Consider the following 17,068-nt stretch of genomic DNA (forward strand, 5'->3'; position numbering starts at 1 on the left):
GGGGGATGGAGCTTTAACTTCTATCAAGAGACTATGGGAGAAAGATTTAAACTTGTTATTGGAGGAGGGAGAGTGGGCTAGGTTTCTAAAAAATGTCAAGTCTGCATCTAGAGATGCAAGGGTGCACCTTATGCAAGCTTTAACTTCCTGGCTGATGTCTTGAGATGTTGTGTCAATATATCCACATCATTTTCCTTCCTCATGATGCCATCTATTTTGTGAAGTGCACCAGTCCCTCCTGCAGCAAAGCACCCCCACAACATGATGCTGCCACCCCCATGCTTCACAGCTGGGATGGTGTTCTTCGGCTTGCAAGCCTCACCCCTTTTCCTCCAAACATAACAGTGGTCATTATGGCCAAACAGTTCAATTCTGTTTTTCATCAGACCAGAGGACATTTCTCCAAAAAGTAAGATCTTTGTCCCCATGTGCACTTGCAAACTGTAGTCTGGCTTTTTTATGGTGGTTTTTGGAGCATTGGCTTCTTCCTTGCTGAGCAGCCTTTCAGGTTATGTCGATATAGGACTAGTTTGACTGTGGATATAGATACTTGTCTACCTGTTTCCTCCAACAAGGTCCTTTGCTGTTGTTCTGGGATTGATTTGCACTTTTCGCACAAAACTACATTTATCTCTAAGAGACGGAATGCATCTCCTTCCTGAGCAGTATGATGGCTGTGTGGTCTCATAGTGTTTATACTTGCGTACTATTGTTTGTACAGATGAAAGTGGTACCTTCAGGCATTTGGAAATTGCTCCCAAGGATGAACCAGACTTGTGGAGGTCCACAATTTTTTTCTGAGGTCTTGACTGATTTCTTTTGATTTTACCATGATGTCAAGCAAAGAGGCACTGAGTTTGAAGGTAGGCTTTAAAATACATCCACAGGTACACCTCAAATTCAGTACACCTCCTATCAGGAGCTAATTGCCTAAAGGCTTGACATAATTTTCTGGAATTTCCCAAGCTGCTTAAAGGCACAGTTAACTTAGTGTATGTAAACTTCTGACCCACTGGAATTGTGATATAGTCAATTAAAAGTGAAACAATCTGTCTGTAAACAATTGTTGGAAAAATTGCTCATGTCATGCACAAAGTAGATGTCCTAAACAACTTGCCAAAACTATAGTTTGCTAATATGAAATCTGTGGTGGTTAAAAAATTAGTTTTAATGACTTCAACCTAAGTGTATGTAAACTTCTGACTTCATCTATATAATAATAATTTAAGTGCTACTATATCAGAACTTCTATGCAACAAAAAAAAATATAATAATAAAAAAGCATTTTTACCAAACCCTTGCACAGATGCAGAACAAGCCTATTTGTTAAATTCTTTAATATTTACATTCTTTTCTGAAGTTAAAACATTTCACAATGTATGATTGTGCCTTTTAAATATTTATGTATTTACAAATTTTTTACACTTGCTACATTACTGCATTTTGTAACATGTTTGTTCATATGCACACTGATATGTATAACAAGTGCTAAATTTATATTGTCTCTTAAAGAGAACAGCTGCTCCGTGAGCAAGTGTTTATGGATGAGTGAGCGCAGCGAACATTAACGAGAGATAAGTTGCGCGGTTGTTTTTCCCTCATCGGTGCAATATATGATTAGAAATAATGTTTCTTTTTGATCACCAACTGACTTTAAATAACATAATTTACAGTATTTTAAAAGAGATGAAATGAAAATGGGGTGCCTGTGTCTCGTCTTTGTTTACAAAATACATGGAACGAAGCAAAAGGAAACTTTTACTTGTATGTATGACTTGCTTTTACAAACATTTATTGTACACGTTTTCAAATTAAAATCTACAAGCTCTCGAGTTTTGCAACACATTTATCTTACCTTACATCCTAACTGACGTCCAACAGGTGCATTACTGGTCTGTAGCCATGCTTTAAAACAGAGAATGTTGTGAAAACAGTCTGGGGAAAAGTTTAACCAAAGTCAGAGTTGACGTTGTTAAATGCAATGTAAATGTCATTTAATGGCAGAACTAAAGTGATGGTGACAGCGTAATCACAACAGATCTGGACCCACTGCAGCCAAATAATGTAAATTTCCTTTAGGGCGCGCACTCAGGAGACACAACATGCTGTAAAATACAAGGCTGAATCCAGCTTCTTAATCGCCAGCTTCTTATTCAGTAAGAGGATTGCGGCGCTTAGGTTCTTCTTCGTCACTACACAACTCAAGCTCTGGTGAGTAAAATCTGAATATGTACTCACCAGTGGCTAATAAAATATAGATTTTATTCGCATAGCGCAAAATTGGTCCCATATGCGAGTGATTTACTCACTATGTAGAGGGCTGATGATGTAGGCAAATCAAAATGCAGAGGTTCTCAAATTTAATAATCCAAAAGCTCTCTAAAAAAATCAGGGAAGAGTGTTTTATAATCAACTCTCCATTATAATTTTTACATTACACCAAATGTTTTTATTTACAAAATGTGGCAAGCATTCACAAATGCTCTTTGCAGCAAGGTTATTATCGTTAACGAAAATGATTACTAAGACAAAAACTAGCTGTGAAAAAATATTAATGGGAGTTTTCAAAAATCGAAAACTAAACTGAAACTATAAATGTGCACTACAAAACGAACGAAAACTGAATAGAATCATGGAGAAAATAGTTTTTGTTTTTCAATCATTGTTGGATGATCAGATTTAAATAATCTCAAGCCTTATTTCTCTGTTTTCCTCAAAAAGATCTGGCGAGTGGCTGTCTGATTGACATGTGAAAACAACCAATCATAGGTCACCTGCACACGTGATGTTCAGAGGCACATAAAAACCTGGGGGAGGGGCTCTGAACACCAAAATAAACCAACATGCTAGAGAGCGCTTGCTGTCTCTGAAACATCACAAAGACAGCAAGAAATAAATTGGAACCTCATTTACTTGACCTCAAGCAAAACTTCTGAATATATTTCGTTCCATGAACTTCGGAACTTTGCCAGATACGCTACTAATTGTTCTCTGGTACAGACCGTTTGACACAAGACTGGTGTGATTCCAGTCCATGCTGCTGATACAGAAAATGCTGAGGAGATGTTTGTGTAGTTACAGCTGAATGTATCGACAAAGGAACAGTTATGGCACATTTAATACATTCCAGCAAATGCTGCAGTATGCTTTGTTTTTGTGAATTTGACGAATAAAATTTTTAAATTTGGTGGTATTATTTTGAGCATGCGTAAATTCTGATCAAGTGTCATCAAATGCAGGCTTTCACTATAAGGTTGTACTTGTTGCATCATGAACAAACAGAAAACAATATTTTTGGTAACATTTTACAATAAGGTTCCTTTTTGTTAACATTGGTTAATGCATTAGGTATCATGAACTATATATTTTTCTGCATTTATTAATCTGAGGTAAATCATTAATAAAAATACAATTGTTCATTGTTTGTTCACGTTAGTTCATACTGCATTAACTAATGTTAACGTATACAACTTTTAATTTAAAAATGTATTAGTATATGTTGAAATTAACATTGGCCAATGCCAGATGCCAATGCTGTATTGTTTATTGTTACTTCATGTTTACTAATGTAGTCAACATGTGTTAACAAATGGAACCTTATTGTAAAGCGTTACCATTTTTTTATAGCATTTATGAATCTTGGTAAATGTTAATTTATAAATCTACATTTGTTCATTCTAGTTCATTTTAGTTCATAATGCATTAATGTGTACATATATTAACATAATTTTTAATGTTAGAAATGTACTTGTATATATTGAAATTAACATTAACATTAACTAAAATAAATATGTGCTGTAAGTGTTGTTCACTGTTTATAATAACTAATGTAGTTAGCTAATGTTAAATGCAATCTTGTTGTAAAGTATTACAGATATTTTGTGGTGTTATAATGTTTGAAAACTAAAACTATACTAAGACTAAATAAAAACTAAAAAGAGAAATTTTCAAAAAATAAAATAAAAAATGCCATTTACACGCCGTTAAAACTAAATAAACTAAACAAAAATTTAAACACAAAATAATGCTTTGCAGTGAAATGAACAATGTTTATTCATGCATATACACAATGAGCCCTACACAGCGCAATCTTTTAAAATAGCCTAATACAATTTTTCAAGGAAGTCGTGGCCTCCTGCAATACACACGTATAGCAGCCGATACTTTGGAAAGGCGCATCAGAATCAATCTCGCTTTCAATCACTTTTGCAGTCCTGCGTTTCTCATCAGAGCGAATTGTAGCCTATATTTAGTATTTTCTAATACCTTTCTTACAACATTATAAATGATAATGCTCTTGAGATACTGTATGATGATCTCACAAATAATGCAGCTGGTGGATATTGTGAGAAGTGCAACACATGTATTTTAATTCTAAGAAGCCCGTCTGTGGTATGCTGGGTAATTTCACATGATGGATTGCCTGAAGGCGCATAAAAAACCAATCTGCAGCTAAACAGATGTCCTCCAAACACACCCTTCGCCCAAGCCTAGGAGGAAGCCATGCTCCTGGTCAAATGATCCTTAAACCCCCATGAGACACTGTAGGTCCTGTGAATAAGCAAGTGAAATGGAGTTGACAACCCAGTGAGAAAGCCTTTGCTTGGCCAAAATCTTTAAACGGCCTCCAAAGCAGACAAAGGGCTGATCTGTCAGCCTGAATTGAATCGTACAGTCACTGTACATTTGTGAAACGCCATTTTGAAAAAGGTGTTGTTAAGCAAAAGGCTCTTTTTTTTTCATGCTTTACACTGAAATAAAACACACAACAACAATCACAATATCAATAGTGTTTCAAACATGAAAGTGATTAAGGTTACGTTGTTCATCAGAGAACAAACAGCTCGCTGTTGCTGGGCCTCATGTATTCAGATAGAAGACAAAGGCAGGCCTAATACAGTCATAAAAACCTAACTCAAGCCCCCACCTTCCAAGTCGTAAATCTTACTGATAAAAATCGTGCCAAAATCAAACAAAGGGAGTCCAAAACAGACTACAAATCCATGAAGCCTTGCTCACTAAAGGATCGAACTCTCAACTCCTATTGGATGAGGCACACAACACAACGTCCCTCAAACATGACATCATCAGGAGTTGAAATACCTCTGAAATGCTTCCAGAGTGGCTTCCAGCAACTTTGTTCACCGAATATAGACGTAGCTCTTTGCTGCTCTCAGGTGCAACCTTGTGGCACAAAGAAGTTACATCCGACTTGAAACTGTAGCCATACAATCTCCATCTCGCTGGACGAGTTGATATTTCTCTGTGTTCAACCGAACACTCTAACGGATCCGAAGGAGACCGCCGAGCAATTCGCATCTTCATCCGTTTGCCTACAGAAGTGAAGAGATTAAAGATTTCTCTTCCATCTTCAATCAAGTCGACATTTCTGAGTTCTCCGCCAGCCCGCCGAGAATCAACAGCCGTACCGCCCGCTGACAGAGCGAGGAAACGGCCTTCTGTCATCATATGAGCCTCAAGGAACCGGGTCAGAGTTAAAGGACGGAGGAAAACACATTCTACCTGTGTCCTCATGCGATTCAAGTAAGAGGTTTACGTCTGGGTAGAGATAGAATATTATAGTGTGTTATTCTTGTGTTTCAAGGTTTTTGCTTGTACAGTTTACGGACCACCATGTCCGCTCATTATTAATACTCAGGGTATTAATTATCACAAATTTGTTTTGCTGTATTGTGGTCCAACCAAATTGGATTGTTGTGCAATTTCGCCATCGCGGGTGAGACAGCAACTGAGTTCATCCATTAATGAGTCAAATAACGCGGGACTTTTACGAGCCCCGCTCGTAAAACCGCGTCTCTGAGTGATAAACTGAGAGCTGCTTTCTCTCCCACTATCGCAAAATCGGCTTTAGGGCTGTCACTTCTCTCTCTCTCTCTCTCTCTCTCTCTCTCTCTCTTTCTTGTAATAACCACACTGACACACACACACACTGTCACACACACACCTTATGTGTTATAGGATTATTTTATTTCCATATCTAATCATATCACTGTTTAGTTTGTAGTTGTAAGTCGGAAGTTTATTGACTGCAATGTATTAATTATTAATTGATGTTACTGCATAAATAAACTTTGTTTATATTACAAAGAGAAGTGTTTTGGTTTGTTTTGCATACGCCTGTGTCATGCTGACGGGATGTCAGTGCTCGGATTCAAGCCTTCATTCATTGATTTTTTTCCCAAAAATCGTTATTCTTCGGATGTCGATTTTCCTAAGAAAACAATCTAATATTGAGACTGTTTTACTATTTGGTTATTAGTCCCTGATTTCAGGGTGATGCCCCGTCAATGTTAATCCTTATTAATATTCTACTGATTTTTGATAATTGATAATTATCTTTTGATGATTAAATTTGAATGATCAATAAGCTAGTGTTAATTTTAATTAATGTTTCATCGATGTTAACAATTAACGATTATCTTTGATAATTGTTGATTTAAAGGATTTTAAAAAGCTAACATTGATTCTCATCAATGTTCTATTGATTTTAATAATTAATAATTATCTTTTGATAATTATTAATTATTGCTAATAACCAAACTTGCTCCTAAACATAGCACACTACATTTTGGAGCCCCATATGAGGTTTTAATGAGTTAGATTCAATTGATTAATTCAAATATTAATTAATAACTACAGAAATAATTATTAATTATTTCTGATAGTAACACTGATCTAAACAACCAGTAAAGCCCTACACTGTTAAGGTTTGCAATTTCACTGACAAAGTGAAGATTCGGGTGTCCAGAGCACGAGAGATGTTTTCGTGACCCTGAAGAGAAATATTCTGATGAAATGGCGCTGTGCTCCAGTTTATATTCCTGCGATAACACGCACATCAGGGGCAGAGTGTCATGTGTTTTGCTTTTTATGATAACTTGATCTCTCTCTATCTCCCCTTACATCCCCTCAGCTGACTGAAGTCTACAATTCTTCTCCTGCGTTGGCACGATTCTTTTCAAGTGTGAAGATAAACAATTTCAGGTGATTACATTTCACACTACACTGCAAAATTTCACACTTTTTATTCAGTTTGCTCCCTTGTTTTTGCCATCATTGTGCCTTAACAGATCTTATAGCTATCAAATATAAGTTGACAAGAAATTAAGCCATTTCTTATGCTCTGTTTCAAATACAGTGACACTACAGCCCAGTTTGAGCTACACTTCCTGATGCCTTCTGAACATGAGCAGTTGGTCCAGTACACTTTGAGCCGAGAAATGGTTAGAAATGTGCTTCTCCAAAACTTTTATGATCAGAGTCCTGACACTGGGGACTCTTTCTATATCATACCAACATCACTCAGGATGGAAGGTTAGGAGAAGGGTGTCCTAAAAGCAGCATGAGTATCATTCCCTATGTAATTTCAGGAATTACTATGGATACAGTAATACAGTAATTGCGTATGAACTGCTATAGATACCTGATACACAGATGATGAAAAGTTACTAACTTAAAACAGAAAGAAATAGAAAGAAAAAACATAACTACCAACAGATTGTATGTAAAAAAAATTAAATAAAAAAAATTCACATTACATTATCAGAATTTTGTAACAGCCCAAAACACAGCTTCGACATCCTATGACAGTAGATAATCAGTTTAAGAAACAATAATGGATACCTGTAACATGGATATTATTGTAGAAGTTGAAAACTCATGAAATAGCCTGGTTAAGTCCTTCAATAAAAAGTGGTAGCATCACAGTTTGTTTTCCAGGCTAGTTTTTGTTTCGGACTTGGCTAAATTAAGTAAACTCGAACTTACTTAAAAAGTAAATCTCGTCAAATGGAGTATCAGACGAGAGCCAGAAGTTTGTCAAAATGCTTGTAATTAATTTAATAATATGCTTTATTGCATTCAAATATATGTAAACTTTTGATCAGGGCCATTTTGGTGATTTCTGTTATCATTATGATTTAAAAAGGAGCCAAACAACTATGTGATAATAAATGGCTTCATATGATCACTATCCTTAAATAAAATATATATATATATTTTTTTTGCATGATCAGTCATATTTTCAAAATCAATGCCAAAATTTCACAATTTCTGCCAGGGTATGCAAACTTTTGAGCACAACTGTGTGTGTGTGTGTGTGTGTGTGTGTGTGTGTGTATATATATATATATATATATATATATATATATATATATATATATATATATATATATATATATATTATTATTATTATTATACACACACACACACACACACACACACATATGTGTGTGTGTGTGTAGACATTTTTCTCTACTTAACAAAAGGATGTCTGAAGAACTACTGGTATCACATCAGAAAACATTCCACTCAACTTTTTATTTTATTTGATTATTAATTATTCATATTGCAAATGATAATCCGATGGCAAAGTTGCCACAGGGACTCTCGTAGGTGTATTGACGCCGGTTGGTGCTGTCGTGCGCGGAGTTAATGCGCACGTTTTTCTTTTTTCTGTTTGTTTTGTTCAGGGGGAAGTTCGGGGTTTGATTGTTGCAATAATGTTGGAATGTGGTCTGTATAATCTTGTTTTTGACAAGATTTATTTTTTTCTATTGTATCAAAATGTCAAATGTAAATATGAGTGGATTGTCTCTCTCCACATGGAATGTGAATGGGTTGGGGCACCCCATAAAAAGAAGGAAGGTTATTTATTTTCTTAAGCGTAAAAAATATGATATAGTGTTTCTTCAAGAAATGCATCTTTCCCCACAGGAAGCTGAAACATTTGGGAAGATATGGGGTGGACATGTTTTCTTTAGCACTTGCTCAAGTAAGAGCAGGGGGGTCATTAACATCTACAATTCAAATTTCTCAAACAGATTAAAGATAAATCAGGAAGAGTCATTATCGTTTTAGCAGAAATTCAGGGGCAAAGGTTGATTTTGGCTAATATTTACGCACCTAACGCTGATGATCAGGGCTTTTTTATAGATGTTGAAGGGATGTTGCAAGCCGCTGGCACCCCTCATGATATGATATTGGGCAGAGACTTTAATCTTTTGATGGACTCAGTCCTTGATCATAGTGAAGCAAAACATAGTGTGTAAGCCCCCTAGAGCAACATTGACGCTTCACAGAATGTGTAAAAATCTTGGTCTTACAGATATTTGGAGACTTTTGAACCCATCTGGGAGGGACTATACATTTTTTTTTCATCAGTCCATAAGATTTATTCTAGAATAGATTATTTATTTTTTTTTTATATCTAAATCCCTCATTTCATCTGTTGTTGATTGCTCAATTGGAAACATTTTAGTCTCAGATCACGCCCTGGTGAGTTTAGAGGTGTTGCCATATTTGGAGAAAAAGAAATCATATAGTTGGTGCTTTAATGTATCCCTTTTGCAAAATCCTGAATTTCAACAAATGTTAAAGACTAAAATCAGTGTTTATATGGAGACCAACTATCCTCTGTAGGCGTGGCTTGGGAGGCACTTAAGGCGGTTCTTAGGGGTCGGAACATACAGTACGCCTCATTCATCAAAAAATCCAAAGCACGAGAACTCATGGAGTTGGAAGGAAATATTAAAAGTGCCGAGGCAGAGCTGAAGCACCGAATGTAGTCTAATGGCCTCAGAGAATTGATCCGATTTAAATTCAGATATAACATTATTTTGTCACAGAAAGTGGAGTTTTGGTTATTCAGGGCAAGACAGTAATATTTTGAGTCAGGGGACAAAGCAGGAAAATATTTGGCTAGATATATAAAGCAGAGAGGGTCTTTTTCTACCATTCCCTCAGTGAAATCTGCTGGTGGTGAAATATTTACCTCGGCCATTGATATTAATAATGCTTTTAAAGAATTCTATCTTGATCTCTATAGTTCCACGTCTTCGTCCACTGATGAAGATATTAGGAACTATATGGAACCATTAGAACTCCCTAAATTTTCGACTGAGCACAAAAATTCTCCTACAGGCAAAGTTCCAGAGCCAGATGGTTTTGCAGCTGAATTTTTTAGATCTTATGCTACAGAATTGGCTCCATTTATTCTAGAATTTATATGGAAGCTTTAAAGAATGGAAAGCTTCCCCCAACCGTGACACAAGCCCTGATCAGTCTGATTCTTAAAAAGCACAAAGATCCAAGCAGGTGTAAAAGTTACCGGCCAATTTCCCTGATCCAGCTAGATGCAAAAATTTTGTCAAAAATTTGGGCTAACTGATTAAGTAAAGTTATGACACCTCTTTTACATATAGATCGGTGGGGTTTATTCTGGGTCTTCTGATAACATCAGGTGTCTAATCAATATCACGTGCTCGGTGGCGAATGATCAGACTCCGGTCGCTGCCATCTCACTTTTATTGGATGGATTAAGTTACTTTATAGACACCCTGTAGCAGCGGTATAAACAAATTGATTAATTTCAGATTATTTTACTCTGAATAGGGGTACTCGGCAGGGTTGCCCTCTTTCCCCATTATTGTTCTCTGTTGTCCTGGAACCATTAGCAGCCGCAATGGCACATAAGCTCCTGCTTTATGCAGATGATATTTTATTATTCTTCTCTGACTGTACTAGATCTATGCCTTGCCTCCACATAATTATCCATTCCTTTTCTAAATTTTCCGGATACAGAGTTAATTGGTCTAAATCCGAAGCTTTGGCGCTGACAGCGTACTGCCCAGTAACTGCTTTTCAGCCGGGCACCTTTCATTGGCCCAAACAGGGCATTAAGTATTTGGGCATTTTAATTTTATGTTCAAGTTAATTTTGACCCTTTAATTAAAAGGTTTTCAATTGATGTGGGCAGGTGGGCTTCATTACTTTTATCTATGATTGGGAAGGTTAATGTTATTAAAATGAATTGTATTCCAAAATTCAACTACCTGCTACAGTCTCTCCCTGTAGATGTCCCCCTCTCTTATTTCAAACAATTTGATAGCATAACGAAGTGGAATGGAAAGCGTCCCAGGTTACATTTCAATAAGTTACATAGGCAGATTGACAAGAGTGGGCTAGGCCTACCCAAAATTTTGTTTTATTATTATGCGTTCGGTCTTAGACATTTGGCTTATTGGTTGTTTCCACCTGAGAGGGCCCCTCCCTGGTTTCTTATTGAACAAGAAGTTCTTGCCCCTATTTTGCCATTGCAAAGCCTTTCGATCAAACTAACCGGAGAAGTTAAGTCACACCCCGTTATTTCGCATTTGTACATGGTTTGGACAAGTGTCCAGAGTGTTTAATTCTGACATTTATTTAAATGTTGCCTCAAGCATATGGCTGAACCCTAAATTACATATTAATAAGTCCCCTTTCTGTTGGTCAGAGTGGATTGGGAGGGGGGTTACTACACTCGGTGACCTATATGAGAGTGGATTACTGAGATCTTTTGATAATTTGGTTCAACATTTTAAGATTCCTAGATCCCAGTTCTTACAGTTTTTACAGCTGCGCCACCTGCTCTGTACTGTTTTTGGGAGTGGTGTACACCCCCCTAAATCAGCAGATACTTTGGAAATGGTGATTACTGCTTATGGGAAAGGGCATGAAGCTTCTGTGTATTACTCCCTGTTAATTCAGAATCTAGGGGATGGAGCTTCGTCTTCTCTCAAGAGATTGTGGGAGAAAGATTTAAACTTGGTATTGGAGGAGGGAGAGTGGGCTAGGATCCTAAAAAGCATCAGGTCTGCATCTAGAGATGCATGGATCTGTCTGATGCAATTTAAGATTTTGCATCGGTTCTAATGAACCCCCTCTAGATTGTATAGGCTTGGTCTTAAAGACTCACCCACCTGCTGGCGATGCCAGTCAGAAGACGGGGATGGGGATTTTGGTGATGGAGGGGTCCTGAATATAGGAGATAAATACATGAAAAGCTGGGCCCTAACCAGCGTGATGATTGGCAGACAGCTCATCCTTAGGGGATGGAAGTCAACTGATGCACCCTCATTTCGTGAGTGGTGCACCGAGTTGGGTAAAGTGGCAGCTTTTGAGGAGATGACTTCCAGACGGCTGGGGAACCTGTCGATTTATGGCAGAAAATGGGGCGGTTATTTGTCTTATTTGGAGAGGTCCTAGTGTGGGGCAGTGGAGGGAGACAATTTTTTTCAAAACTTTTTCCCTATATGTTGAACTTTGTCTTTTTTTATGTACTTATGTATTTCTATTTGTGTGTCTGTTTATATGTGGGTATGAAGGTTACAAAGGGTTATAAGTTGATTCCAAATGCATAATTTTGTGGTTAAATTTATTTTTGTCTATCTTGGAATCAATAAAGAATGTTAATAACAAAAAAGAAATAAACCTTGTGTAAATTGTCAGCTTTATGCTAAGCTAAAATGCTATTTCTAGCCATTTTACATGCACATGTTTCCAGGCACAGTCATATATTTTTATCAAGAAAATTCATGTTGGATCATAATTTCTATATTAGGGCAAAAATTGTATTCTTGATAATAATTTTTGTATTGTTTTCCTGTAAAAATATCTAAAAATCCTTAAAACAAGTTCAATTTGATTTATCTTGTTTTAGAAACAACACTGCATAAGATATTTAGGTTTTTCAGAGAATGTATTTTTAACGTGTATTTTGTCTTAATGTACTGGCAGAGTTTTTATAGTCAAAACAAGTGAAAAAATCTACCAGTGCTGAAGAAGTAATCCAAAGTATTTAGAATACGTTACTGACCTTGAGTAATCTAACAAAATACATTACAAATGACATTTTACAGCATGTATTCTGTAATCTGTAGTGGAATACATTTCAAAAGCAACCCTACCAACCCTGGTGACACATGCCAGTGAATCTGCGCTGTCTGGGAGCTCTTTAACTATTGTTATTTGGTTTCTGAAGTTTTCCAAGTGTCTGAAGTGGATGTTGGTCAATTATAAGACACCAGAAAATTTTTCACAACTTCAGATAACTCTGGCTGTTACGTTTGACAGTGCATGTTTTTCACAAGCATTTATTTATTTATTTAAAGGGAAATAAATGATTGTTTTCTTTTGGTTAGGACAAGTGCAGCCCCACATTTTGGGACATATACTAAAAATTAAAAATAAAAGCTATTTGGATTCTTCTGTGTTTTGCAGTATTTGCATTAAATAACAATTAATCAATTATTTGACTAAATAACATTTGACTATTGAAATTCCTTAGGGGTATTCCAGAAACCAGGTTTAGCGACTTACCTGGGTAAGTTTAGAGTAAGCGAATGACCTCAACTTTCAGTTCCAAAAACTGAGGTAACTTTCAGGTTTAGTAGCTATAACAAATTACTCTGTGAACATAACCTGCCCCAGAGCTGCTTAGGTTCCAGGGTTAGTTTATTTCAGGTAAATGTCAGGACGTTTCAGAGGTTGTCAGCGCATGTGTGCCCTTTTGATAGTGACACAGTGGGCATGGATGCTCAGATAACGCACAATATTATACTTTTAATACATTATTATTGTAAACGGCAATCTTTATCTTACAAATCTTCTTTTCCCCCGGCATTTTCAGTCTCGCACACCACAGATTTGCATTCAAATGTTAACAAATTGTGTATATTCTGCTTTTTCTTTATATATTTTTCTAAATATTAATACTGTAATATTTTCAATGTTGAACACATTGGTAAGGCCTCCACACTCTTCACTGTAAAGAGAGGGCTTTATGTATTAATATTTAGCCCTTCTAATGATTTTTTTTTTTCATGATATTAACATCCATAATCATACACATGATTTTCAATTAAAACAACATCACCTCAGTCAGTACCGATTTGCTGCAGGCAGATGGACCCAACATGAGAATGCACATCCATTGCCATTTATGGGACAAGACAACAAGCAAGTTTTAATGCCACACCAAATAAGAAAAGGACATATAACTCTTTGGCCACCTATAATTCACCACCTCTGTTACAGCAGATCTTCATCTTATAATGCACATGAATATTCAAGTGTGGCCTACTGAAAAGCATTTAATTAAATCTATGGAAAATTATGACAACTGTGATTCTATAATTGAAAGAGGGTCTATTAATATAATGACACCATCAGCAACTGTGGGAAATGTAAGATGATATAATGCTAATTCAAAGGAAGTTTTCAGGAACCCCAATGATAAACTGGTTACATCAAATAGAATTGAAAAATGAAAGAAGTACATACAGTTCACATGACAGAGTAAATTAAATAAGCATGCACAGTACGTGGTAAATACCAGTAAAATTTACTTAAAAATAAAAAATATATAGTAAACCTATAAAGGCTATTATTGTAAGGCAGAGGCTATTTGCACTCCTAATTAAATACTAACATACAGTATAGCGACATGACTACCATGTGTTTATTTTTTTTATTAAGAGTCCCACAGACACCCTACACCAAACCCTACCCATAAACCTAACCTTACCTTACAAACATTAACCATGGTTTTACTACAGTAACCATAGTATTCCAATAGTATTTTGTAGTAAAATCATAGTAACTACAAGATAAAAACTTTTATTAACTATATGTACTTACACCATGGTTAATTGCATTAAAACTATGGCTTCCACCAAAAAAACAAAACATGGTTACTACAATATTACTTTAGTAAAACCATGGTTAAATTTAACCGGATCAAACCTTTTTCTCAACTCCCAGACCATTACAGTGACCAAATCACTACACGACAATCAACTATTATATAACTTTTTTTTAATGATTATAAGTAGTATTAAAGGAAATGTTAAGAGTGGAGACAGGAAACAGGATGGGGAAAAGTGGGACAAAGGGAGGAATCGAACCTGTGTCCATCTGCACGAATTAAAAACACATCCACACCATATTTACACACTGTGAAGTTTGTCTTAAATATCTTTTTCACCAGACTACTGGAGTGCAAATAGTCACATTATTATAACATTAATAGAATGTGAATAGTAATGCCTATTATGAAGTTCAGTGTAAACAAATAACATAACGATCGACCTATTGAACATTAGTGTATGCGAAGAGGTTTTATACACAGTTGAAGTCAGAAGTTTACATACACTTAGGCTGAAGTCATTAAAACTCATTTTTTAACCGCTCCACAGATTTAATATTAGCAAACTATAGTTTTGGCAAGTCATTTAGGACATCTACTTTGTGCATGGCATGAGTAATTTTTCCAACAATTGTTTACAGACAGATTGTTTCACTTTTTTTTGACGATCACAATTCCAGCGGGTCAGAATTTTACATACACTAAGTTAACTGTGCCTTTAAGCAGCTTGGAAAATTCCAGAAAATGATGTCAAGCCTTTAGACAATTAGCCAGTTAGCTTCTGATAGGAGGTGTACTGAATTGGAGGTGTACCTGTGGATGTATTTTAAGGCCTACCTTCAAACTCAGTGCCTCTTTGCTTGGCATCATGGGAAAATGAAAAGAAACCTCAGAAAAAAAAAATTGTGGACCTCCACAAGTCTGGTTCATCCTTGGGAGCAGGGTATGTGAGCGGAGTGGAGTGGGAGCGGCATGATTTTGCCTGGAGCGAGGTGTGGGTTTTTAAAAAAATCAGAGCGTCATTGTTTTCTCCTGCTCCAAGAGCGCTCTACTAATGTTCCATCACGGGCAAAACACCTGTTAATGGACCTTAATGCAATAATTCACCAAGTATTAAGCAGTGTTAAACACTACTGACATGAAGGTAAGATGGAATTTCTGATATAACCAGAAAGAATGTAAAAAAAAATAAATAAATACTAATTTAAAATCTAGCGGCACTTGGTAATGTTCGACCTCCAGCGCGAAGGTTACTTTCGCTTTTTGTGTTCCCTATAATTGACTTAAGCTTGCGGTAAAGCTTAACTACATGCTTGTGTCTCGTCTCTTTATTCTTACGTCAACTGGCATATAGTGAAAATTAATGATGGGATGGCGAAGGAGAACACGAGTGGGGAGGTGATTGCCACGATCAAAAGTTTGTTGTGAAATCCTAAAAGACGTGTCCAAAAAAACACGATGATAATCTGTTTACATGTGGAGAGAAAATCTAAAGGTCAGTAATACATACAGTATATCCCCTATTAAATATGTAGGGCTTTACTGGTTGTTTAGATCAGTGTTACTATCAGAAATAATTAATAATTGAATTAATAATTATTTCTGTAGTTATTAATTAATATTTAAATTAATCAATTGAATCTAACTCATTAAAACCTCATATGGGACTCCAGTAAATGTAGTGTGCTACGTTTAGGAGCAAGTTTGGTTATTAGCAATAATTAATAATTATCAAAGATAATTATTAATTATTAAAATCAATAGAACATTGATGAGAATCAATGTTAGCTTTTTAAATCCTTTAAATCAACAATCATCAAAGATAATCGTTAATTTTTAACATCGATGAAACATTAATTAAAATTAACACTAGCTTATTGATCATTCAAATTCAATCATCAAAGATAATTATCAATTATCAAAAATCAATAGAATATTAATAAGGATTAACATTGACGGGGCACCACCCTGAAATCAGGGACTAATAACCAAATAGTAAAACAGTCTCAATATTAGATTGTTTTCTTAGGAAAATCGACATCCGAAGAATATCGATTTTCGGGAAAAAAAATCAATGAATGAAGGTTTGAATCCGAGCACTGACATCCCGTCAGCATGACACAGGCATATGCAAAACAAACCAAAACACTTCTCTTTGTAATATAAACAAAGGTTATTTATGCAGTAATATCAATTAATAATTAATACAGTGCAGTCAAGAAACTTCTGACTTATAACTACAAACTAAACAGTGATATGATTAGATATGGAAATAAATATAATCCTATAACACATAAGGTGTGTGTGTGTGGTTAGTACGAGAGAAAGAGAAGTGACAGCCCTAAAGCCGATTTCGCGATAGTGGGAGAGAAAACAGCTGTCAGTCTATCACTCAGAGATGCGGTGGACGGCTCGTAAAAGTCCCGCGTTGCTGTTGCTGTCTCACCCGTGATGGCGAAATTGCACAACAATCCAATTTGGTTGGACCACAATACAGCAAAACAAATATGATAATTAATACCCTGAGTATTAATAATGAGCGGATGTGGCGGTCCGTAAACTATACAAGCAAAAACCTTGAAA

The 17,068-nt window shown here is 36.0% G+C and overlaps 1 protein-coding gene across 2 annotated transcripts in view; it reads left to right on the forward strand.

Annotated features, from left to right (window-relative positions):
• Positions 1-8,077, forward strand: part of LOC127430135 (TPA-induced transmembrane protein) — a 114,116-nt gene extending 106,039 nt beyond the window's left edge. The window contains exons 6-7 of one of the 2 annotated variants that reach the window (XM_051679651.1): positions 6,935-7,005; positions 7,160-8,077. In XM_051679651.1, the coding sequence (XP_051535611.1) occupies positions 6,935-7,005; positions 7,160-7,340 (252 nt within the window). In that variant the 3' untranslated portion in view covers positions 7,341-8,077. The other variant, XM_051679654.1, reaches the window with a different exon arrangement.
• The last annotated feature ends 8,991 nt before the right edge of the window (positions 8,078-17,068 follow it).

This window comes from Myxocyprinus asiaticus, chromosome 39 (assembly GCF_019703515.2).
Source record: "Myxocyprinus asiaticus isolate MX2 ecotype Aquarium Trade chromosome 39, UBuf_Myxa_2, whole genome shotgun sequence".
NCBI lineage: Eukaryota > Metazoa > Chordata > Actinopteri > Cypriniformes > Catostomidae > Myxocyprinus > Myxocyprinus asiaticus.